Raw genomic sequence first — 27,866 nt, 5'->3', positions numbered from 1 at the left:
AAAATAATAACTTCTGCACCGTCAGTCTCTCAATTTGACACAATTACCCTCATGCGTGATTAAGTGAAACTTCCAAACATTAATGTGACCATGTCAACAGAGATGGCTACCCAAGAATATACAAGAGAGGTTTTCCAGTCCGCCACAGGTGAATTCAGAATGCCCTTAATTGCACCGCGTGATAGCTTAAACATGTGTGTATAGTATGTATTGGTGAGCTAGAATTCGTATGCCAACAATGAAAATAAAAATGCAGGTATCTTACCTTAAATTCAAGATATCAACCATTAGCTAAATACAAATTTAGGGATACTACAACATCTTTTATTTTGAAACGGATCGAAGAGATACATAACCACTCCAAAGAAATCAAAAATGTCACTTTTACGTTAAAACTAAATCGATCTATATAATCTTCAATGAAAGAGGATAGCGGACGTTTTGATTGCCGAGACTATATTTGTGCAGGGTGGAAGGTAATTAAAATCAAGACAGAAGTATAAACGGTACACAACTAGTACGTACATGACTGGTAAGATCCACTCAATCGCGGCAACGTTGTTGACACCGCCGTTATATTGCAATGAATTTGAACTGTTGATCCGGCACGGCGGCAGGTTAGAGCAGTAAAAGCGAGTCGCCTCTAGGGGATTGTTTATAAAACAAACGAATCGTTACCATGAAGCGCGTTGTCACAACAAGATGGCCGCCGCATGACGATGCCGCATCAACTCTTTCAGGCCAGGCGCGTAGTAGTGAATTGAAACAGAAAGCAGCAATATTCATTAAAGCATACAAAGCACTGGATGTGACTGGATGTGCGCATACACGAATTTTAATTATCACGAGCGAGCTTATGCTAATCTTTACGGCGACCTTGAAATATGGAAATACTTAGATATAAGCATTCTCGCCTAGTAGGAAACAATTCAACTTTCAAGGGCAAATTTTCCTTGATGTTCTCAACCATGTTTTTAATACTGGTTCAATGGACTGAGAAAAAACGATAATGGAATTTTGAAGGCAGAGTAAAGTTTCCTTTAATATAGTTCATTCTCTTACATTTCCAACGGGTTCGGTTTACTATTAACTATTACCTACGAAATTTCACCAAAAACATCAATCCAAAGAGACTCCGCATTTAAAACCAATCTTTAGCTGAATATAACTAATATATATATATATATATATATATATATATATATATATATATATATATATATATATATATATATATATATATATATGTATATATATATATATATATATCGATTAATATATATGTCGATATGATTGCTGATAATTCATCAATTCAAAAAAACTTGTACCGAGTACTGGAGTAAGAGCCAGCTGATGCTTTCTGTGGTTATAAAGACCAATGAACAAATATCGTCGAGGGACCAGGGGCTCATCGCTATAAGCGACTAGAATTTATAGCATTCTTTCCTCATTTCAACAGAAGGCGAGCGTAAGTCACAAATCTTCCGGTTTGGTTGACCTCTGGAATTGTTGGAGATAAGTTTTCCCGAGGGGGGTGGGGCATTCAAGGCCATTAAACGTTAATAAAGAAAGATATATAGCGACAGTAGGGGGGAGTTGTTTTATATCAAAGGTTTAACAAGCTACGATTAATTGTGCAAATATGAAGAGTTATGCAAGCTCAAAAGTTACTCATTCTCTGATGTTCTTCAGCGACACATTAGTTTGAATAGGCGTCCTAAATTTGATTTCCTCGGTACCTAAAAAATGTTTCCAATTTTTAGCTCACGTTTACGCGTGGTTCACATGGACATTATTAATTATTCTTGTATTGATACTCTTAAAATTGTCGACTGTAAAACTGAAGACCTTAAAATGGCTTAGTTCGATGCGTCAAAGATAACCATCATCATTAGTATTTCAATCCGAAAACTGATTGTATACGTCAAGTCCATTCTTTTCATTCTTATCACTTTTCACATAAGACCTGTATTTCATTCCTCTTCCCTTGGACTATGCACTTATTCCTTTGCCTCCCCTGAAATCCTTCCCTTCTGTCGTAAAGGTTAAAAAAATATGACGCCTTAAAAATAATAAAGCCCTTCGGTAGTTAGGTGACGCCAAACTTTTATTACCGCAGGAAAATTCCAAGAACAGTGTCCAAAGGTTATAGCCTATAGTGACAAATACTAAATAAGCATTCGATCGTCGAGTTTAATATTAAATTCCAAAGCATTTATTCTCGCGCAAAATGAAGACAAATGGAATAACTGTCTGGTAGATATACTAACGTTTCTATAAGCATAAAATCTCGCATAAACCACCTCAATCGCATTTTCAATTACACAAAATTTTAAACACAGTTAAGTGTGAAGCAAATCCTTTGCCATTTGCACAGAAATGGGCAATGTGGTCTTAATATAACAAGTGGAACTTAATTTAGGAGACACACTGGTTGCCGCCCTATCTAAACATTTCCACGATCTCCTATAAATGAGTCTCACTCTCTGCTTGCGTTCATTAGGGGGACCGATGCTTAGGATAACCTGCCGTGCACAATTGGCGAAAGCACAAACGGATGATATGGGATCAGATAAACCGCCAATATGCGAAACGTACCAATCATGGTGCCATCAATGTCATTGCACAGACAGATAAGCTTCAAGCAATCAGCCTCGGGTAACCTGGCCATGTCATCAGGCGAACAATGGCAGCTCATGCCCTCATGACTTTCCGTAATGTCCCACGACTCGGCTATTCATCCATGAGCATGGCCAATTGAAGATAAACTGGGGGGTCACACCCATAACCAATAACCGTTTTCTCCCTCCCATCACCTCAAACACACTCCATGTACAGCGGACGTGAAATGGCACAAAATGGGAAACCACTGGTTGATGGAGAATTAGATGGCGATTTCAGGTTTTCTTCAAGAATTAGAATTGCGGTTCTTGAAAAAATTGAAGCTCTCACAAGCATATTATTTGGAGTGAAATTCAATATACTTTGAAATGTTCACCTCCATCGCATAGAAAAACAAATAAACATTTGGCACCAGCTCCTCTCCAGGACAAACATTGCGTGGCCACTTTTAAGATTGGACAAGAACATTACTAACAATTCGTTAATGTACTCAATTACCAAGGCTACGGACAAATTAAATGCAAAAGGAAATTTTCACGCTCTAAAAAAATTATCCACGCGATTAATTCTTCCCTATTCGGAGTTCAACGCCTTAACAATCCTTATTTCGTACGTGTATACGCCTCGGTTGGTTGATTTACGGCAAATTCCCCTGAGTCGTCCCTTCTAATTCGTTCTTCAATAGCAAAATCGAAGAATGAATCGATGTAATTCGGAGCATTATGTGAAAAAGGCCGAGTTTCTAGGCAAGGGCGAGATTGAGTTCTTCACGTTCTCTCTTATTGCACCAAATCCTGAATAAAGAGAGCATAGTGTTTATGCAACACTAAAAAGCCTCCACTACATCTAATTCACATCCATTCGAAATTAAAGAAGCCAAAATTCCGGCACGATCTTTATTCACGGAAATGAGAACCGCGACAGGCCGCGTGGAATCCGCACGAATCCACGAATCGCATGACCATCCCGCTGGAAACAAAAAGCACATTTAATTAGTACGTGGAAATTCCATTAACGGCGCAGAATCAAAAAGCGAACCATCTTCTTCTTGTTAAGAGTCCGGGGGTCTACCATTTCGTGAGATTTCGCCCCCCACGGCTAAAGGAGAGGAGTGACCCGAAGAGGAGCAGATGGAGGTCGTCAATAGAGAGAATCCATTACCGACCAACATCGTCCCATGATAATTATTTTACACCGACGGCGTCAAGTTGAACTATGCAGAGCTCGCGGCACACTATCTACATGGCATCCCGGCCGCAGCGTACTTAGTTCGTCAAGTTTATTCCTCTTATCTCCTTCCGACGATCTCCTCCTGGCGCTCTAGATAAGGTTGAAAAGGAAGAGATTAAAACTCACGATTTTATACATACAAATTATTGGCAAGTCTCTTTAAAGAAAGGCACAGTGATATCATGAAAAAAATAAGCGTTAAATGTTGCTAAATTCTAACGCAAGTCGAACAAATCGGTGTTCTTAACTTCCCAAGTTGTTCTTTCCGATTCCATCCAAACATTTAACTTCTACTTAAAAAAGTTAGGATTTGTCTCATTAATGAAGTCATTAAATCGACATCAATAATACTGTCAACCACCGAGAAACTGATTAGCCAGCGCTAAATCAATTAAATGCTTTTGAAAATTAGAATGACGGGTGATGGAAGTATATCCTGTTAACAACTACATAACTTTATACACATATTTGAGAAATACACTATTGGTTTAGGTACGTTTAATTATGATAACACATGACATTACTTCACGAATCAACAAAATCAAAGAAAAAAACTAACACGGCGAGCAATAATTCTGAAAGATTATACAAAATTTACCCGTGAATTTCCCTGGATTTGACAAATATTAATATTTTTGTTTAATGGACACTTAAATTATCTCTTCTAACTCCCTACCGATGAGTCGCTTCGTACAGTATGAGAAAAATTTAGACTTTAAACATTATTATCATTATCGGTAATATATCGGCCAAGGAAGGTTTTGGATGGACAGAAAGCTCCCTAATCAAAACAAAACAATATTTTGGTTAACTCTCTCCTACCCTAACATTCCAATATCTCGCAGATGGGTCGTAGCTCCAACCCCAGGAGCCCTTCTTCCTCGGCTTCTGATCCACAAACATGATATTTGAGGTATCAATAATTAACGGGCACGTAAGACGAGAGGCGGCTGGGTGCGGCTCCTCGCCCGACAAAAATTCGCCTTCCGCAATATCCCATCTCGGAGAGTATGAAGGGGCGGGAGAGGAAAGGGGAGGATACTCACCCCGCCCCCGCCACTATCCGACCCATCCTCATTCATCTGTCTCCCTTCCTCGCTCTCCTTCGTCATCCCCCCTCCACGTCCAGAAGACCGGAAACTTTAATTTCCAGGCTATTCAAGCGGCAAACTCGAGTGTGTGGCCTCCTCTTCCGACATCCAGTTTACCAGGAAGCGCCGACGAAGTCCGTTTGACCTTTTACGCAAACTAAGAGAAATAGGGATGCGTAACAGATGCGTCTCCCATATTTTCCCCAATTCATTTCGCCGAACCAATCATCCACACGGGTTCAGTGGACTTCTGCGGCGAGCAAACCAGTAAGGCTGGGTAAATAAAATAGGCAAATGCAAATGCTTGCACCACCCGAACACTTGGCCAATGTTGACACATGGATATTTGTCCACTTCCACGCTTGCATTAATCACACTATATGCATTAAGCTCCAAACTGAAACTCCATTTTAACACGTACTAACACGTAGGCCACGGCGAAAAAGAAATGGTGAAATCAGTACTATATCCCAGAAAATGTGTTCTTTTCCGAGAGTAAATAATGACACAAGGCGCGCGCCAATATCCTCCACGTGAATTAGCATTAAAATGCGGGATGAACTCCATCAAGGAAGTGATTACGACTCATTGCCAGAGTTAAAAACGCGGCGGGGAAAGAACTTAAAAAAATCAATTTCCCCATTAATGTTCCAAAGATTTCAAATATCACGTCCGGCGATTCACCCGAGTTGAAATCCAATTATTAAGGACTTACGCTTTTTCACTCAACCCACATCCCCGTCAACAAGACGAACCCCGTATCCGCCATCTCACTGACGACGATTTCTTGACAGTTACGAATTTCATTCAAGTTCGCAAACGACGGAATCGCGAATAGATTTTTTAGTGATTTTTTTACTTTACCCGGCCAACAGAAAAGGCACACGCTTGCCGGAACGGACGATGCATTCAGGGCATATTCATCGAGTCGACCGGCGGCGGGTAACGGTACCGAGTCCTTAAAAATGCATTATTTTCAGTTTTTTTTTGCAAAAGCAATAAAACTTCCCAAACCGCATTCATGCATCACGTTGAAATGAATAATTTTTGGGAAGTGAATAAACACAGCACCGGGGTACCAGAGTAATTCCCTTCGTTAATTGCGAAAAGCATACTTTTGACAAGGTTTTGCCATGAGGAAAATTCTCGAGGGGGGGGTGGAGGAAATATATGCAACGTCATAACGAGACGGTGGGTACTAGGTCGCCGTCATTTACCGCTTCGGTCCCTCCCGAACAGGGTTAGCGCGTCTTCTTTGCCCCCCCCCCCCCCCAACCCCACACAGATCGACGGTACCACGGCGGCGGCAGAAAAACAACAAACAAGAGGAGGGGGCTGAGCGTTGGGAGGCGGAGGAAGTGGGAATGGGGGAAATACAGCCCCCGGGGCACGGCATTCCGGAAAACCAAAAGTAGACAGTGAGGCGGAATAAATTGGTTCGCATTCTTCCCTTTCTCAAGGCTAGAACGACGTGGAAGTTCGGAGGGATACGAACCTGGGGAGAGGTGAAAGCTTAATACACATGTATGATATGGGTCAAAATACACATTCTCAATTAAGCTAGGTGTGCGTTATAATCAGAAAAAAATGAAAAACGATCACGTAATCGAGTGAAAACGGAGGTGACTTGAAAGATCAAGTTTTAAAGAAAACAGAGAAGCGTTGCCGGATGATTCCAAGCAAACGTATGCCTTCATAAAGACGAGTCGTCAAGATGAGAAATCACCTCAGCATTGCATATATCTGGTACAAACAACCGGGCCGGAGCAGGTAAAAATATACCTTGAAAAAGCAAAGAAATATTAGCAATGTTGATTCTCATTTGACCTTTCTTCTCAATGAGTCTGAGAAAATAATATACCATCTTCATTTAGAAATACCGAGAAAATGTTATCACCATAAGTGGCAATCAAAAACCAAAGCCCTTACCATAGTATTGATCGGGGGTCGCATATTATCAATTTAAATTCGAAAGGATTAAGGAAGGCCAGGGTCGTATATGTACTCACATTTCAAGTGGTTAACAAAGGAGCGAGATTTTAGCGATTAAGAGGAGGGTTATTTAGGGGGTAAAAGGTTAAGTTCATAAACGTTGGCCGACAGAAAAAGGCTAAGCGATTGGAAGAAACAACGCTTTCAAAATGTTGCTCCTTTCGAAGACATTACGTAACTCCGCAATGACTGAATAAAACTCAGTGTACACACTATAATCCAGATACCTTCTCAAGCATGTGTGTAATTAGATTACCTAGAACATGACGCAGAGAAAAAAATAATGGATGAATTTAACGGAAAAATTTCGTCACGAACAACATCAAGAGTTTACACTTGGCCTTCAAAGAGATAACACTTGACCATATTCGGACCTTGACCTCATTTGGTCTTTTGGAGGTTCAGCCATCGAGGTGGCCCGAAGCAAAAGCTCACAAGGATGACTTTCGAAAGAAGTGCAGAATTCTGCCGCCTCTACAGGTACCTGCCTGAGCATGGGATATCTTAAAACTCAATGCACTAATGCTATAACAACTGACTAGATCAAACAATAAGGAGCCAAGACATTTTGAGATAAAAAAAACTGAAATTAACCATAGAGACGTGTAAGACATAACTTTAAAAATGGGGGGATGCAAAAAAGAAAAATATACGATTACCCTCCCCATTTGGATTTTAAAATAATTTTTTAAGACTTTTAAATACAAGCTATGCTTTAAATGTTCCAGATTAATTTCATTCCTCGAGTACACAGTATTATTCTTCACAATTAGCACTAAAATTGATGAGTTTTCTGGAATTAAGAGGCCAACATTTTTCGTATCTATTTCCGCATCCAGAATCTCTTTTGTAGCTAAACATGCATTTTGCCAACTAAAAAAGATTCAACTTTTCCTAGAGTTAACAATTACATGATACATTACAATCACCGCAAGTAGTTTTACAAACCCAGTCATGAAAAAATATAGAACGAAACCTTGAAAATACCTTTTAATATGCACATGATTCTCTTCGATATCTGGTGAGTGCTTTGGGGAAAGAATCCTCCAATATTGTTTGACGGTAAACCTCCCTAGCTCCGTCCCCATCGACCAATGTTTATTTCCTCGACGCCGAAAGCAAAATAACCACGTTTGGTATCTTTTATGTTTGTGTATGCTTTATTTGGTCCCGGATTCCTGGGGCTACTACCAATCACGATTCAATAATAATTTTAAAACGCGATGTTTTCTTTCGTCACTGATTTTTTCACGAATCGAAAAACGCTGCTTTTATTAATTTCGCTCAACTCTTAAATTTTCATTTTCAGGGATTGGTACCAAACGTAGTTAATTCTATGTGATGCCTAATGGACGAGAAATGGCATCTTTCTTTTCTCTTTTCACAGCCTTATTTTAGCAACATGTGAGTCGTCAATAGGATTAAATGCAGTGCCGCTGACAACATGCTTTTGATTTCCTGTTCCTAAATCAAATGCAATGATAGCACACGAATAATTCAAAAGGGGAATTTTGATAGAAACGCCATCAATACACAACATATGCATTAATCGTACAATTTATTGAACACGGAGAACTAATCAGAGGTTCCGTCGAGCACTTTTAACTGTAGCGGAATAAATGACGTTTGTACAAGAGACTGATTCCCGATAATCAACAAATTAGGCAGGCAAATGATGGGATATTCAGCCATTCTACAATGGGCTTAAAATCAAGATATTCCAATTATTAGTTGGAAAAATGTTTTCCGAATCTTTAATTATAAATTCTTTCTCCGTTCCCATGAGTTCATGCTCTGGATACATGTATAAACACAAAGAAATCAAGGCGATCGAGATGGTGTGGGGGCTTCCCACCCAGAGGGCGTGGGTTCAAATCCCGGCGGTGTTGAATATTTTTCAGAGGTATCTCGATCCCTACTTGAGGTGCTTTGTGGAGGGCACTTTGAGTGATTACGCCGTCCGTTGGATGGGACGTTAAACTGCGGACCCCATGGCGCCTTTCGTTAAGAGTAGGCTAATGCCGACGCCGGGTTTCTCTCCACCCATCATCCTTTCCTGTCCATCCCCTATGGCGCAAATGACCTCAGCAATCTGTCGCCTCCCCTAAAAACTACTACTACAAAGAAATCAAAATGAACTCCTCGGTTCGGTTAAAGCCATGTTGCTTGGCACACGTATTCATCCGTGAATACCAACTGTATCACAATCAAATAAATTAGGCGCGGTTTTTCATTCAGCGGCATGTCATCAATTTTGGATACGAAGTCAAAATGAATTGCTGTGAGTTATGAAAATGGTAGAAAATTACAGAAATGAATTCGAACAAAATCGAATCTCACACCTGCACAGGAATTAAGCGCGGCTTCTTACGTAGCGTCACGGCCCAATAGACGAAACTAGGGAAATGGGGTAAAACACTATGGCGCAATTAAGAAATCTCACGGTTCAAAAAATATATTAAATCCCGCCTCCTGCGCCCCGCGTGCACTCCCGTCTGTTGAGAAATTTATTTCTCCCATTTCCATTTTTGAAAAAATCCGCAGAATACGTAATTTGGAACAGGAAGGGAATGATGGGAAAGGGGAAACACCGGCCTCCCACTCACTGTCTCGGAACCCTCCCTTCCACGCCACCCCCCTTTTACTACTGTCTCGGGGTACACACTCATCACGAATCACACCCCTCCCCGGCCCCGCGGAACTCGCAAGCAGCGGGGAATCGCGGCCATTACCCCCGTCTCTTCCCCCTCTTATTTCTCCACGTCCCCCCCCCCGCGCGCTCCCTCCTCCGCTCACCCACCAACCCCCACTCACTCCCGTGTGGGAAAGGACGCCAATGCGCCAAACAGTGCCGAGAATAGTGGAAAATGGCGGGATTAAAGGAACACCCAGGACGAAGACACACGCTAACGGAACTTTCGTGTATGACATTACGGAGTTTTTACTTTTACATCTCGAAATTTTTACACACATTTTCCTCGAACACAACGATTTCCACGAGGACGCTCAGGGTTCTAAGGGGATACAAATGTGCCTGGTGACCGGCTGGATGCGACGCAGTGGAAAACCACAAAGAGATCGACAACAATGCCCACCCACGAAGCTGCGGCGGACGGAGTTTCAGTTTCCGTCCCCAGTACCAGAGGATAAACACTATATATTTAGTGCCAATCTACTCACACAATTACTTTTGAATTACAAGGAACGATCTTATGTGAATGCCACTAATTCATCACTTTCAATTAGAGAAAAATTCCGGCGTTATAATTCCAGTGCCATCAAACCTAAAGAGAGTTTAAAATATGAAAAAATAGGTCACACAATGGACTCCTCACCAACGTGATTCACGCTGAAACAAAAATACCGGCTTAAATAGACGGTGTATCAACACCCATGCACATTCAAACAAGGAGATAGAAAATTCTCACTAAAAAAACCCTTGCCCTAAGCAATCATCAATGTATTTTAAGGGAACATGATACACTTGGAACTTAAGTAATACTCGGCAAAATTTTATCCGACGTAAAGACAACTTTCAGGATCTACAATCCTTACTTTTAAACCTACATAAAAAATAACAGCGAACCCGCTCAGTGAGTTAAATACTACATATAGAACGTGGATGAGGGGAAAGAATATTCCAGTTTTTTCTCCACAAGGCTCTCACCGATGATCCTTTGAACGAGCAATATCCAAACCTTAACTGTAAAATACCAGGAGGCCCTTTGCGTGGAATCAAGACAGGCAGAAAACGAGTCAAAGGAGTTCAAACGGAGCAAATTTGATCGAAAAGACACTAACATTTCAAAAACTAGATCTCGATGGTAGAAATTTTAAGGCCCTCCATTTAGTTGGTAGAGAAAGATTATAAAAAAAGGTTTAAATCCAATACACAATGTAAACTACGAAAAGACACCTAAACCTATGCATCGATACTAAAAATCACGCGCGACCTAAATTTACGTTCGAAGTGAGAACCAAAGAGCAGTGAGGCTTTGACATGAACGTATATTGCAAACTGTCTGCATAAGCCATGCTTGCGATGCGAGAAAAATCCAATACAACACCAGTCACATGTCAACATTTTTTGTGCCCTACGTAAATACAGGAGGCATAAACAGCGAAAAAAGTAGTCAATATGTGCTAAGAAACAGACTTTACGAATTAGCTGCCATCGACTCTCGAACAAAATCAAGCTCAAAAATTCTCACGAGCTCAGCATACAAAAAATAATCACCTCATAGGATGATAAAAAAATTCCATTAAAGCAGTTCGCGCCAAAGAAGGCGGGCCAACACGTGTGTGACCCAATACTCCCGAGAGGGCGCGATCATTGACGTACGACGCACACTTGGCGTTGCTTGCCATGTCCAACGCAGGAATTCAGTGCGCGCAATTATGTAATAAAAGCGGACGGAAACGCCTCCCCCCATTAAAAAAAAAACCCACCCAAATTTCGGAGTAAGAAACATAAAAAAGAACACTTGGGTTGAAATGGATGTGAAAGGCAAAAATGACCAACAGAACAAGACGAACATGAGTGAGAGAAGGAGGGTTGAAAAGACCGGCCGAGGAGCATGCGGAAACAGTGCCAGGCCAATGTGGCGCGAGCTGAAGGCGAGTGGCTGAACCCGCAGAGGGTCGGACGGACGGATCAGGCGGCCGACGGGCAAGAGAAGGAACTGCCCCTCCCTGAGGGAGGACAAGGGAGTGACGAAACTAGTGCCGGCTCATAACTGACCACACCGTTTGACTAACCGCCCCCCCCTCACTTTTCTTCCATTCCTCAAAATAAAACTTTCTTCCGCCGACATTCCTACCATTCTGTCTTCAGAACCCTTTGACGCTCGCACGCACGAGCACACACACACGCTAATTCCCACGCCAAACTGGTCTCCCTTCCTCCCCAACTTAGCTAAGGGGGCCCCTCGTCGCCTACTCCGGTGGATCTTCTCCTCTCCCCATTCTCAGAAGACGACTTGACTGCAAAAGCGCTCCTCTCCCTACGCCCCCTCCCTTCCAAGATTGTTCCGGCAATAGCCGCGAGCCATCGTGAATACCGCCACGTCAGGGCGTTGCACTCCACAGCGGTCGGTATTGCACTGCGAGGAATGCTTCGTTCGACTTCTTCTGTGAGAATCACTGGACGTGAAAGATTGGTAGATCTGGGAGGGGGGAGTGGGAGGGATACAAAATTTCGTTTGCAAATTCATCCTTACAACGGACTAATTTTAAAATTTTCAATACCTCAAATGCATCGAGTCCATGACCCTTATTTGCGAAATGGAGAATTTCAGTCTCAACGTCACTTTTGTGGTCACATTCGATAGGGTGCTTTGCAAAGAGGGATGTTACGTTCCTATTCTTTACATATGGTTTGTGCTCATTTATTCTTTCTTTAAATTTCCGTCCCGTTTGCCCAGTATCTTTAGTGGAACACTCCGAACACCCCAATTCACACCACTCCACCCATCTCGTCCGTGGGAACCCCGTCCCTAGCGTGTGAGATCAGGTTCGGACCGGACAAAATACATAATTCTATTTCAAGGCATTGCTTCGCCCAAATGCTTTCGGCATTCCATGCAATGATCCGCCGATTAGCCTCTGTTCCTATGTCATATTCAAATATAAAGAAGGAAATTAACGTAATTAGTCAAACGATAAGAGTTAACAAAATCTATCCTAAAAGTTATCCAAAATCTATGAAAAACTACTAAATGAACTTTACCGGTATTACTATAATAGCCGAAAGCAAAATTTACAACCCTGAATATACATAAAGATCCCCATGCCAAATGACGACGATTCTCGATCTCGGAATAAATTATCGAAAAGTAAACTAGAATTTAACAAAAGAAAAAAGAAAATTTGTCTTTTACAATAATTCATGCCTTAAGAAGGGGATCTCAAACGCCAAAGACAATAGGACAGAGAGCATACATCAAAGTGTCCCGAGTGTTCCATTAAATATATATTTTAGTACCCTTCAAGTCACCGCTAAAGTGTGTGGCAGGGGATACACAACAAACTAATTTTGACCCGAATATGACCCTACCGTGGTCGGACGTTGACTGTGATCCCCTATCGTTCGTGGAAAAAATGACATCTTAAATCTATTTGTTTTACACTTAATCTCTCTAATTTGACATGATCTTTCCTATCGTAGTACGATGAGGTTAATAAAACATTGTCAGCATAACTGCTAAAGAGGCATCCTTCCAATTTATGCATGAGATTTAATATGTAATTTAACCTTCGCTCGGGGAGTAATTCCCAGCCTAGCTCCTCTAATATTTTGGATACGCTCCTAAGTTTATCATTACAACGTTTTACAAATCTAGCTCACTACGCTGCATGCGATTCAATGCGGCAATCAATCCAACTTCGTGAGGATCCCATTTACTAGCAGCATATTCTAAATGAGGTCTAACCAGCAAAAGATAACATTTCTCTATGACCTTTTCATTGCATTTACCAAGTACCCTTCTCATAAATTCTAATTTTTTGTTAGCTTTTCCACATATTACCCGTAGGTGTTTCATCCTAGAGAAGTCGTGTATGAGGGTACCGCCTATATATTTAATCGAAACTACACATTCCATTTCGGTGTTGCTGGTACAGTAGGCATTCGGGAGGTAATTGCTCTTTTCCAAAAAATCATCACTACGCACTTTTATTAAGTTTAATTCTAATTGCCAAGAGTCGCACCAGCGTTGTATAGCATTAAGGTTATCTGATAAAGCTGCTGCGTTCTGGAGATTACGGATAACACGGTAACCACCGCATCGTCGGCAAACAAACGTATCTTATACCACGAAGTCAATGTCGTTAACGTTAAGTATGAATAAAAGAGGTCAGATAATACTTCCCTGGGGAACACTTGAAGTAACTTTCACCATATTTAAGCTAACTTCATCTATGACTACTAGTTAAATTAGGAAATGCGCCTAATATCGATATCTCAAAACTGCAGCCAAGAGAGCTGATGAAAACCAAAAGGAGAAAAAACAAAACTGAAGCATATGAAGCTCATAATTAGAACAACAAATTAATAGACAATTCATTCTTAATGAGATGCTAAATCTCAATAGAACTATGGAAAAACTTGCTGGCGGCAAAAAGGAAAAAAAACTTGGGAATTTGATCATTCTCGACTAATCAATCTAATCAAAATTGACAAAACTTCGAGTCCCCTCAAAAGCGGAAAAATCTAAACATCACAAGTACGCAATCCCCAAAATGACCTGAGGCCAACCAAAGGGAGGAAAGGGGGAAGGGAGGACGTTGAACCTGAAAAAAGAAGCGAAAACACGTTTTTAGATCGGCGGAGTCGATTTTTGTTGCCCCCCGAGCGTCACGGAATATTCCGCCAATACTTTTATTAAAGGAGATAGGTGTGCATGCACGTACGTATGTAATGAATTGCGCCTTTTCCCGTCGCAAATATACAGGAAAAGGCGCCCACACATAAATATATTCTCAGATTAAAGGGGAAGCAATCGCTGGCGAGGGGAGACCGCGAAGAACTGCATCCGATGGAGTGACGTCCCCGGGGCAGACTAATTTCAGATGAAATAACAGTCCAATATCAACGGCGTCATAAATTCAACGAAAGTTCACAAAACCGACGTGATATAACACGTCCTGTCTCTCACGTAATTGACGAACGTCTAGTTTTTCGCTATGGGACCTGAAGCGTCAAAACATGACACAAATGTAATTAAAAGTCAATTTAGCATTTATTTCTTCTAAAAGTAACCACGATTAACTACAACAAGGAATAAGGCAAAGCATTATCAACATTTATTGTCATTTCGGATGCAAAAACAGAGTCAAGAGTTTTTGCCAACGTGCCAAAACAAATATACTCCCCACCCATACAATTATCTACTATAAACCAAAATCTTGAAATTTACTCACGCCTGAAAGATCACTGCCAAAAAATTTCAAGGAATAACAAATAAGTTGAAAAATAGTCGAATGATAAATACATAACATACCAAACGAATTTCTTCTTCAAAGTAATAACAAAGTATAGGGCAAAGACTGCCGTAAACTTGGGTATGAGTAAACAGTGCCAAACCGGGCAAAAACGCAACATCGCCAAATCGTGTACACAACTGTCATTTTAAGTCGGAGATCACTGCACATTAAATAGCTACGGAAGATATGTAACGAACGCCAGCCGTGTGAAAATGAAAGGTGCCGACACAAAGAGGAACTTGGGTAAGACGGCTAAAGCGTACATTGGGCGACCAGGGGAAAGGCGGTCGATAACAGGCGACAGCGCGACAACGCTTAGCCATGCACGATAAATTATCCAGTAGAATGGATGCGACTCACGCAATTATGCGACACGAAAGTTGATTAAAAAGTCGCGAGGAGAAGCTCCAACTGCTTCCCTGTGTATTCTTGGTCTCTTCCACTTCCGCCGGAGTTTCGTAAAAACAATTGCAAAGCAGGTAGCTGTCACCTTTATTATCTATACACAACCCATCCAGGAAGGGGAGGGAGGAAGGGGTAAGAGAAAAGAAGACTCGAAAATTGGTCGCCATTACTCCTTTCAAAACCATCGCGCGGGGTAAGGAATTTCACGTGCGCACGCAACGTCCGTTAATGCATCACGCCTCCCTCACCATCTCCGCATTCGGAAATCACACGAGGGAGATAAGCACTGTCATTTCGTCGGTTCCCAAACGAATCGAGACTCCAAATTCCATTCAAGAGTCCCAAAGGGAGTACACACAACAGCACGCACGTAGGGTCTAATAAACGGAGACACGGCGGCATTGATTCGTGGCGAAAATGGCCGTCACGTTTCCTCGTTCCGTTCGTCGCTCAATTAGTTTGACGGGCTGATGGGCTTACGCGACCGGAGACCCTCTCCTCCACAAGAAGACTCTTCCCTTCCACGCCACCCTCTCCAACCGCTAGGACCGTGGGAAGTTCCTCGTGATTGAAGGCAGATTATGCTTATCAAACGAAGAATCCAAGGGATGCAAGAATACAGCTGCGCAGTATTCTTCTCCAAAGGATTGATATGCCGTAAGGGTGCAAACCCACGAACTTTGCCTCAGATGGGGGAGGATTCGAACAGAATCACCAGCACGGCAAGCCGATAATACATCCATCAATGAACTAACGGACGTCTGCCAATGACGGGTAACGGTGTACTGCTTTGAATTTCAAATATTAGCAGAGAAAATACTTTTTCGAACTAAAGGAAATTCGCTCCTTGGTAATTGGGTGGTATTTCATTCCAATAATATCTGATAAAAAACCTATACAACACTAGTAAAGAAACCAATTAGAGCTCAAGGGGTTTTGATGTTTTCTACTGCCATTTTTTCCACGAACGATAGGGGATCATAATAACATCGTTCGACCGCCGTAGGATCATGTTCGGGTAAAAGTATTCTAGTGTGTATTCACCACCTGCCACACACCCTGGCGGCGTATTGCAGGGTATATATAAATAAAAATAAAATGATTGATCATCACCTTCCTGAAGCGAATGATCATTCTGTTGGTGCTAAGATTAAGGCAATAAATTACTATCGTACTTATTTAGGTTGGGGAGAAAAAACAAAAAAATAATATAATTCTCTACAATAGCCTAATATGTTTCATATACACATACAGCACATTTCAATTTACAACATTACGCGGGCATAGACAAGAAAATGTTTCTATGTCCCGTTTCCTAGGCTTCATCAATATCCACGTAAAAGGATCACTTCGCTGTCGACAAAATACCACTACGAAATAACATTATCCTCTATCGGTGGTGAATTTCTTACTTGAAGATAAATGCTGGGAAAATAATTTACCAGAAAAACCTCACCTGAAACCGACCGCACGTTTGAATAAATACGTAGAGACTTGTGGAATGCCACTAACATGAGAATTGATCGTCAATACAAAATACAGAGCTTTTTCCTATTGGGGAAAGTGAAATCGAATTAACGAGTTAATGACATAAGGTAACTTCTAAACTGACGACATGGTAAAACGATCTCAATTGACTTATAAGTCGGGAACAGAATCCCATGAAATTCATTTACAAGAGTGTCATTCGTCGATAAGAAATCTAGTGCGAAGGAAATAAACACAGCGACTTGGTCGCTTGCTACGTCGCCCCAGTAGAGCACCCCTCCTAAATCAAGCGGGTGTACTCCATAGGACCACACGGAGGAGCAGCCAGAGCTTAAAATCCAGAAACCCACTCGACGGGATTCCTACATGTCACGACCACGGGGTGTCCCCGAGATATGCGAACCTACATTTTTTTCTCTACCCTCCCAAGGAAAGTAGACGGACGACGAGTTCGATTCAGTTTCCGTGTGGCCGAAGAGTAGCCGTCACACGAGCAAAGGAGAGAAACAAGAACGGCCGAAATGTGGAAAAAGTGGGGAAGGAAAGTTCCAGCGAGAATGCGTTCCGAGTGAGATGACAAGAGGAAAGTGGTTTCGGCGAATTCACGTGCGTAGGGGTACCTTTCCCACTGAAAAACTGAAGGTTCTGGGATTGGAACCGTAGCAGAGAGGCACGCAAAACCGCGAGTGACCGCTGCGTCCATGCGACCTCTCAACATGCCCGAACCGCTTTAGGAAGTCGAAGGTAGAGACAACACATATAATAGTGGCGAGCAGGAAGCTCAAGTCGGCGTATTTGTCAAAAATCAAACCAGCGTCTCGTGCTCCTTTCTACGCAAGACTGAGCGCAAATATATCCACCCTATCCTCAGATTTATTGCAATCGGTAGTGATCGTTGCATTTTCTACTGGTGGTCTAGATATACATGTGTCTTTTAGACGTCAGGGCTGATGCATCGACCAATGCAGACCAAATTTCCGGGTGTTAATTCTGCCAACGGCACGAAGTGAGAATACGCAGTGGAGAACACCGCGCATGAATAAACAAGACGTCTCAAGTGGCCCCGGCTACGAAAGCAAACACGACTTAGGAGCCACCTTCAAAACAAGAATACACTCATGATTAATGAACAAGGAAGAATTGGGGTGGAGAAAACGTCAGTGCGCCTTAGCGACATGTAGACACACCGGGGAACCTTGAAGTTTAATCCTGGTCATTAAATTTCATGCTTACGCCGCCGATGGGAGTAGATGGCGAGTTACTGGGAGCAGCTCGCCACTGGGTTGCCGACAACTTGTCATGAAACATCGATTCATGCGACCCGAGTTCTTGAAACATCGTGACACTTGCAGCTAGTATTAAGAGCGATTTATTGGGAAACAAATTGATTTTCACATGCCATCGAGGCCGCAGCGGGCGTTAAGGTAACCGGCAAAGGACGGCCGTCTCCGATGCATTTCTCCCCATCTGGACCTAGTGACTTCATTCCCTCCGTTTCTCACACCATGTCTTCCACAATCTCAATTCACGAATGAAACTGGAGTATCCAAAACCAAAACTTTTGGTAAAAGTTCACGTCCGCCATTACGTCACTCCAAAGTAGCACTAATTTCACGCCTGGCGTTTAAGTGACCATTCGAGACCCAAGACAAATGATATCCGACAATGATCGCTGTAGTGTATTATTGCATCATCTTCCCGATTATTATAGTACATACATATTAATCAACTGCAACAGGGCGAAAAATCATTTAACACAATATACATCGAGAAAATTAACGATTAGAATTTCATGAAATATATTATCACGATTATAAACTGTGAAATACTGCGTAAAATTATATCAAAGTACCCAGGGAAATGTTTCCGATTACCGTAAAAAAAATTCACCGGGCAAATGTATACCCACATCTACGCGTTTTTCCAGCAGTTTATGCTCTTCAGCGAGTTCTGACACTTTCGGCAAGATGATATGAAACAAAGATAAAGCCAAACCTTAAATGAAGAGCTAGAGATGCACCGATCGCAATATCTGTTGATCATCTCCATCATACTTTTGGGAACTTGCGAACCTTCTCCGGATTTTGCTCCTTGGAAACACTTTCTACTTGACAAACCCCGGTTCCTAGTCAAAACACACAAATCATTTTTTCATCGGCACCCCCTAACGAGGGCTTGCAAGACACTAATATATCAAACTTGAAACCATACTTCACTTCCTTGACATCAGCACTCTGGGATGAAAAGTATTGAGGCCCTATAGAAACAAGAAGCGAATACAATCACAACTGACCCATCCGGGAACACAAACGTGCACCTACCAGCAAAGCGATGCATTCCACCGAAACAAGGAAAGCCCCACGTCAGAGGTGCCGTTTCCTCTCACCAATCACGCAAACCCGAACGGTGTAAATATGTTTCTCCACTCCCACTCATAACACTCGGGAATCGCGTCCCAGTCCCTTGCGAAGTGCCCACGAGTCGCGACTGAACTTGAAGAGAGAGAGCAGTCAGACACCCCCTCCCCCGCCGCCGAAAAAGCGTAGGCGTCAACTCGCAGACGCCGCCACGGCGCTCGGTCAGTCCTACCCTTCCCCGCCGCCCTGACGACCAACGGCAGACTACCGCCCCAGTTCGCGACGAGCAGCTTCTGTATATTTGGTTATCTCAGTTATATTTTTGACAAATTTTAGTTATTTTGGTATTCTGCATGCCAACGCTGGGGCCTGTGGCAGGGGGTTATTACACACCACATTAATTTTGACACAAATATGTGTCGGCCGACCGCGGTCGGACAATGTTACTCTGATCCCATATCGTTCGTGGAAAAAATTACATCTTCAATCTATCAGTTCTAGACTTTATCTTGATCTCGCCTACCGTAGGACGATGGAGATAACACTACATTTTCAACATCACTGCTAAAGAGACATCCTTCCAATCTAGGCATTAATTTAATCTATCTATAGCAAACCATTCAAAAGTCTTTAATTCAACCCAGGATGTTTTTGCCTATGCCATATGCTTCTAGCTTTGTGAGTTGTTTACTATGAGGTACTTTGTCGACGGCTTTCTTAAAATCTAGAAAAACCGCGTCCACTGAAACATTGTTCTCTTCTATGATATCACTTTTTCCGCGAACAGTAAGGGATACGAATAACATCGTCCGACCGCGGTAGGGGTCATTTTTGGGTCAAATTAATCTGGTTTGTATTCACCCCCTGCTACACACCCTCGTGGGGGCTTGCAGGGGACTACAATAAATAATAAATAAAAAGCGCAAGTTGTGTGTTGTGTCCTTCGTGCTTGCACCGAGCTTTTATCCATTCCCCAAGTCCCGTCAATCCACACACAAAAAGGTACGACAATGGAAATAGGGTACGTATCATTCTTACTTATGGAAAAAAGCTATTGCGTTTTATTTTTAACGAGTTAAAATTTCACGTTAGTCGCCAAAAAATTAAATATTGATAAGTTTTCTTCTTTCACATAAGTAGCGTGACCAAATTTATAACGATGAAAGCTTGTTTGACGTGAACTTCGCTCACGAGCACGGTCATTCAGCATTCCAACCGACACAAACCATCAACTCTCGGTCGTAGGGTAAAACAGAATGAACTGAACCCATTAGTAGAATAATGATGCTTTGGGTTTCGCGATTTTGCTCTTCCGGTTCGACAGCTCTCTCCCGTTGACCTACTGCATTCCTCGATGCCAGATCCAGCATTTGGCCATAACTTATCCTCATACATCACATCTTATACATATATATCCTAATGCCTCACAAAAAATCTGAAATATATCACAATTTATCTCCCTATTCCGCCCATAGGCTCCTTAACTTTGCACATGCTGCTAGCTCAATAATTTTCCACTGGTGTGATTTGGTGGAATACTACCGCACTGCAAATACCACCGTTTCTATGGCATGCTCCAAACCACCAAGTCTGAAGAAAACTTAAGAAAAATTGAGTTAACAAGGCATTTTAATAGGAAAGCAAAGTACTCGGAGGCTGAAAAGGATATCTTTTCAACACGTATCCACACACAGGTTTACCAATCAAGGCAGACACCAAGGTTTTTATCCACAGATAAGCGCACAGAAGGCTATCAGTCAAATTTTATCCTATCCTTAAGTCAACAATGATAAAGTGAGTGCCAACCGGGATCCTCGTAAGCATCCTCTTCACATCATATGGGATGAAGTCACCAGCATATCAACCTGTAGTCGGGGCGGGTCTTGAAAAAGCTGGCACGCATTAAAAATCATCAAAAAACCCATTGGTTTATAAATAAACAAATTTTAAAAGTGTAACAATTAAGCCATCTCAATTTTAATAGGCAATTATTTTCAATAGACAACTTCATTAGACTAACAGAACAATAAGTATGTTATCAAAATAAATTCAAATCCAAAATCATGCATAAAAAATTCATGCCCAGGCAGACTATTGAATAGTGTGCTTTCAACGCTCATCGCGGAACTTAAGACCTGTAAGAAAAAACTAAGAAACAAAATCCAATTTTTAAAATAATGCTTCAAATTTAAAGTTCGCAGCGTCGATAACACGTAAAACATATCATTCCCTGGGAAAAGAATGCGCAGTGCATTGCAAAAAAAGTCTTACATTAACTGACACCGAATAAAACTGGGAAAACATCAGCACTCGGCCGGGGAAACATCACCGGTCCTTAGAAACATTATTTTAAATCCATAAAAGTATTAAGTTAACAAAACTTCTCCCGCTCAAGAAACAATACGAGTAAACTTGACCAACAAAAGGCTTCAAACGATAATCCAAATTACTTCCGAACGGGGAATCCGACTGTCTCCACCATCAATGAAAACGCTCCTTCCCCAGTTTCAAAGGCCAGTCGCAGAAATAAAGCCGAGACCTCGTCAGAGGAGAGGGACGAGGAAGGAACGGGGAGTGGGCTGACGCGCTAGGGACACACGCCTCGGGAGAAATCAAAACGAACTCCAGTGTGGCAGAAAATGGATTCGGTGGAAAGAGACCACTTGAACGAGAATCCGACCGACTTAATTCCAATCACAAAACCATAATCACGTAATTTCTTGCCCTTGAAGCCCCAGTCGAAGGGAGCCCGCTCGGTATACAACTGGCAACCCATTGAAAGAAATTCCCAAGATCAGGGGAAAAAACACCCAAAAGAAATGAGATTCAAAATCCAAGTAAGCCACTCTCGAAATCACATTTAGACACTTTAAATGGCAATTTTAAAAAATATATCCATACTACGAGACACCTTTCAATAAAAATATTAAATGAAGAATTTTCACCCACAGGGAGGGGGGCAAACCAGGGGTTGAATAACCCTTAAAATACCGCAATCCAGTCCTCAGGGTGTAAAAGCCGGCTCCAAAAGCGGTTACTACGCTACCTTCTCACCGGAACCCACTCTGCTCATTCCCCACGCACCCCCCTTCCCTCCCTCATTCGATCCCCCCACCAACAAACTCCTCCTCCCCCCCCCGACACACCGAGGTTTCTTTAAGGAAAGCATGCAGCGGTCGAAGAAGTGATAGAAGAGTGTGATGGGGAGCGATTCCGGCCGTAGTAGCGGATGGTGGGAGATAGTGGGGACCTCTCTCACTTAGCGAGAGGTGGGTGGGGCCCGTGGAATGGGAGGCATTGGAGAGGAGGGAGGAAGGATTGGGAAGAATGCGTGTAAGGCAGGTAAACCTAACTAACACCCCTATGCTACGGGGAGGCGGTCCCGTGGGGCCCTTACGGAAGAGTTCGGTGGGGAAGTAGCAGACAATGTCAGGGCCCCCCTGCCAAGCATACTCACAGCTCTCACACGCACACTTGTGCTACAACGCGCAAGGGTTAGCGCTCCTGCCGGCCGGCCGGCCTTACGGCAGTCGTAAGAACGTAGTAGAGGGGGGGAGGAAGGAAAGGAAGTATCTGGGGAGGGGAGAGGCTTGGAATGAGAATGGTCGGGGAAATGGAGGGAGTAGATGATAGGATTTGGGGAGGGAAGGGGAGGAGGGATCGGGGTGGAAGGAGAGGCTATAGTCCGGTTACGGGGAGAGTGAGGAGAGGAACGAGAGAGAACAACTGAACGTCGATACCAAGAATCCGCCATCTCCCCGCTTCGCCCATAGGCAGTCATAGCTGTAAGACGCCAAGCAAAAGTGAACCAAAGACGCGTCTTTTTTTATTTCTCAAAAACCCGTGGTGACCTTTTTTGTTAAGTCCAAGATCGAAAATGAAGCTACGTAACGGACGGCACGTCGCGCGACGCAGGATTTCCGCGACAGAATAGCTACATTTTAAGATTCAACACCGTTCCGTGACACGTCACGCATTCGCGAGCAGGCTTTCAGACTTTTAAAGGTACCCGCGCACGGCGCAGGTGACGTGGAACCGCGACATTTTTCTGAATCCGCCGCCCAGGACTCCCTCGCAGGAGGGGATTAACTCCATAAAAAGTGAAAACGCGTCCCTGACATGAGCACACCGAATACGCAATCGCAGCAGCGAACGAGGGAGATAGGGTGCGGACCTTTAAATGTGAGAAGCCGCGAAAATGGACAACAATCTCATTCGATTCGACCAGAGCAAATTCGAATAAAACCTTTCTGAACAGAAATCTGCCGTATTCACATAGGCGGGCGATCGATTTCTTTTCGCGAAGTGAAGACGAGGTGAAACAAATAATGTCGCGATCCAAACACACTCCGACACGCCAAGCAAATAACGCGGTAAATGAGAAAATGGATAGGAAAGACTAGATCGAAAGAAAATTACTTCACATACCATCATTTTGTAGTTTAGCTTGCGACCAGTCGAGTTTTCCATTCGCACTGCCATCTTCCTTTTTCTTCCTCCTCCACTCCCAAGGTTACAACACCGGGCAAAAGGGGTGTGTCTCCTTCCCCTTTCCTCTGTTTTAAAACTCCTTTCCAGATGCAAGCGCCGGTGGTTTTTCTTCTCTTATTTTTCTTCTATCTTCTTCAGCTCGTAGAATTTCACTCTCACTCCTCCCACACGAAACGTTCTTCTCTCCGTACAAATATTTTCCCTCTTCTTCCGGTAATAATCCAAAGCAACCACTCCCTCGAAATTCCTTAACCTCTTCTCCTTTTACTATCGCTTCTTCTCTAAGATTGACACGTAATTCGTGAGGAAAGACAACCTCCAAGAGATCGCTCACCTATTTTATTTCTCACAAACTGCAGTTTTCTGTTTCTTTGGCGTTGAATAATAAACCGATTCCCGACAGAGTTGGGAGCCAAATTCAATTAGGGCTCTTGAAAGTTACATGAAGACAGTATTTTAACTTTCTTATTCCAAAGGAAAATGGAATATCCTTTGTCACTTCTTAGGTCAAGGAGAAAAGGGGGGCGTGACCGGAAGGTTAATTTAAGCACCCGTGGATAATAGAACACACGATCTAAGGCGGCGAGGGGATAAGAAGGTGACTTCGCGCACTCCAAGTCGTCCGTAGATACTGGCTAATTGCCTCGTTGCCGATCCGATCGCGTGTACTCGCTCTTCGACTTTGTCGGCTGCAATGGTGTCTTCAAAATCAGTTAAGTTCGGAGGATACCACCTCACCATGGCAATCCGATCAGCCCGAATACCGCGATGGTGAAGCAACCTGCACTCACCAAAATCTTTCTCGGTCCTTATTCCTTCCAGACAATTATTAGATTCGTTGAGGAGGGAAGGATGCGTGGAAGAAGAAAACTCTAATGAGTAAAATGTTATTTGGTATGTTTACCCTCCTCTACTAGTAGACGGGGAAACTTTTTTTTCGGTGAATATGAGAGGTTTGGATGAATTTTCTGGGATACTGACCAGCCGGTACGAGCAAGGATTTCTTCAAACTCTTGCGAAACAAAATAGGCAGACTCACGGAAAAAACTTTCGTGAACGCACGCCCACCGTAAAACTCATCCGTCGCTCCCTATCCCCCACGTCACCACTCTTGATTTCGGTTGCGTGGACTCACGCACACAGAGGCTTACTCTCCGGCGCAGCACACACACACATGCACACACACACACACCCCACAGTGCCACGAGAGAAAGAACAGACTCGCCCTCTTTTGCCGGAGATCTCTCTCCTTACTTTTTTAGAGTATTACAATTGAAGGTGGGAGCGATGAGTTATTTTGAATGGAGAAGCCCGATGACGATGACTTCCCTCGCACAAAATGAAACACGCACTCGCCTGTATTAAAGCAACAGCATAAACTACTATGATAATCAGCTTATCTAATACCCCGGTGATTTGCTTAAACGGTATCTCCTCCAAAACGTGGTCGGCGTATCTCCGAAAAAATATGCCGAAAACTCGCGACGCGAAGAACCTTTCACAAAAATCTTTCTTTTTAGGAAGGATATGCTGGTTTAACCCTCAAGTCACTTCGCACTGATTTTATGTTTTTCTTTTAGGCTCAATTCTAAAAAAACGAACAAACAATATAGCCGGGGACGGAGGTAGTTGCAGATTTTCACCTTAAATCGAGTATAAAAAAATAAATTAATACGCCGGCGTACGATGCAACACTCGGCTGAGACTGAAAAGCCGCTGGCAAAGTAAGCCAAATTTATCAAGTCACTTCCTAAAGTTTCAGACGCAATATCCTTTTAGCACGTCTTCAGCAGGGACTGAAAATAAAATGTTTCATTTCTGCGTCCACTGTAAATTACTCCTTTCCTTGAGAGGGGAGTGAGGAGAGCTCCTTGGAGGAGTTCGGTCAAGACGCTTCTGAGACGATGATGGCACTCGATGCCACGACGAATCCCTTGGACACACCCTTCTTCCTCTCACGGCCTCTTTCACTCCGAACAACTGAGTGGCCAAGTTGTACTGTCTTTCACGAGATTGTCCAAAACTTTCATAGAAAAACCTCTCCCGAAAAGAAATCTCGTTTTATTTTCCCTCACTTGAACACAATTTCGAAGTCGTACTAGAATGCCGGTGGTCACCGTCCTCTTTAGCCGATCATAAGTCGGTAGGGTTTTTCGTACTCCTTTCCACGATTGGGGGGAGAGAGAGAGAGAGAGAGAGAAGAATAAAACACTGCTTCAGTCTAAGCCTCCGACAAAATTAGAACAATAATTTAAGAGAAAGATAGAGAGAGTAATCTTGAGATAAATGGCAAAAGTTCACCGGGGAAGTCACTCGATGGGGTTTTCAGTCGGAAATATTAGCGGCAAGAGAAAGCCGGCGTAGAGAAGAACAACACGCTAAAAAAACAGTCTTCTGTCGAAGAAGTTGTCAACTCTTTAGGGATGTCCGTGGCCCAACTGTGACAACTCTTGTGACAAGCCAAACGATGATAGTGAAAAAATAATTGGGGATGTCTCTATCCCCGGTTCACTACCCCTAAACCTATCCTACTATTATCTTCGGTGGTACTAACTACAAAGAATCTTCTTCGGCATGAATAAAACCCACGCACACTCACTCACAAGCACTCGCACGAAGGGAGAAATAGGCACAAGAAGAGATGCAAAGGAGTCCCGGCGTCGGCTGATAAAACTGCTGAGGCACCCAACGAGCACAGACGAGTAAAGGGAGAAGTCGTAGTATGGAAGAGTGCAATAGACGAACTCCTTTAACGAGGATTCTTTTAAAGTAGAAGTACTGGATGTGGTCAAAGCCGAAGTGGATGATGAGACAGCAATAAGAAAAATTCAGCCAAGTGGAAACTCTGGAAGGTCTTCTTCGTCGATAAAAAAACACGTACTACACCCTACGTCGACTCACGCACGAATACTACAAACACCGAAGCGTCTCTCCCAAAACTACTTTTTTAAGGTTTAAGTAAAAACACACGCGGCGGGCTTGATAGGGAGGGGAGCGTCCCAAGATGCGTACGTACATACATATATACTTTCCGAACGAATACAATATGTGCGTGTACGCCTTGGAGAACGTTGCGTTGTGGACTTGACAACTTTTTTCCCAAAGTCAGGCAAAGTGTGCTAAGACGCCGCCTCTCCCCAGACTTCCCACCGCCACCATTTTGCTCTGACGCTCTTCGTTCTCAGAGTGCCGTGTCGGCGGCGCTGGGATCGGCAGGCAGGTCCGCCAGTTCGCCCCCTGGTGGAGTTGGCGCAGGACGAGGGACGGGGAGAGAGGGATGGTAAGAGGGGTGGCGGAGAGTGGAATGGGGACCCCGAGGGGGATAGGGAATGGGCGGGGGGGGACGGGTAGTCCCAATGCTGTAACGTAACAGGAGTCGTGGGAAGCGGGGGGGAAAGGAGGATAAGGGGAGGGAAAGAGACGACTGCGAGTGAGAGAGGGGGGAGGGGAATTGAAGGTGGCAAGAGGGGAGGATGATGAGGCCAGTGGCGGCTCTACAACGCCTTGGGGCAGGGGAAAGGAGGGGAGGGTTAGCATGGAGGGAAGAAATTGAGGGGAAAGGAGAATGGCTTCCATAGGGGAGAATGGGATGGGAGAAGGCTTTCTGCGAGTGGAGGGGAATGGTAGGCTTAAAGGAAGAGAGGAGGAATGGGAAGTAGATGAGGACGAGCGGAGGGGTGGTGAGTGAGTGCTATGGTGAAGGCGACCTTGCAAGAAGCTATAGCCTTTTCTCCTTAAACCTCCCCTCCCCCCCTCCTTTTACATTCTAGCACCACCTCCCTCCTCATTCCCCTCTCTCCTCTCTTTTAGACATCCCTTTCATTAAAGAATCAATGTCCTTTCCTTCCTCTCGCGTCCTGCCTATTTTTTGAGCTGGTTTTAAAGCCCACCGCGTTTCGTATTCTGCCGCTTCAGGGTCCGCATTCGGTGAATGGAATCATGCCCGCAAGCTTCGGACAAATGCTGGTGGCGACTCCTCAACGGCTTAGATGATTCCGTAATTTCCGTGAGAGACATTTGCTTTCTCGCGATTTAAGACATTGCTTTCTCGCGAATTCATTCTCTCCATTGCGGACAGCTAACTGCACATGCAATCACTTGGAATCGAGGTAAGAGCCTAGCTTTGAAAGGCTAACAGTGTCAACGATCAGGAACTCGCAGGAAACAGGTAGGTTGCACGGCAAAGACCATGCCACTCGCCTTCTAG

At 43.3% G+C, this 27,866-nt stretch overlaps 1 protein-coding gene across 1 annotated transcript in view; it reads right to left on the bottom strand.

Annotated features, from left to right (window-relative positions):
* shep (alan shepard) overlaps positions 1–26,828 on the bottom strand; it is a 543,944-nt gene extending 517,116 nt beyond the window's left edge. Inside the window, exon 1 of the mRNA XM_071590328.1 lies at positions 23,597–26,828. Within this exon, the coding sequence (XP_071446429.1) occupies positions 23,597–23,650 (54 nt within the window). The 5' untranslated portion in view covers positions 23,651–26,828. The remainder of the gene's footprint in view (positions 1–23,596) is intronic.
* Between the last annotated feature and the right edge of the window lie 1,038 nt (positions 26,829–27,866).

The sequence above is a fragment of the Hetaerina americana genome, unplaced genomic scaffold (assembly GCF_022747635.1).
Source record: "Hetaerina americana unplaced genomic scaffold, ioHetAmer1.1.p SCAF_4, whole genome shotgun sequence".
Lineage (NCBI taxonomy): Eukaryota > Metazoa > Arthropoda > Insecta > Odonata > Calopterygidae > Hetaerina > Hetaerina americana.
This window is presented reverse-complemented; position numbering and strand designations above follow the sequence as displayed.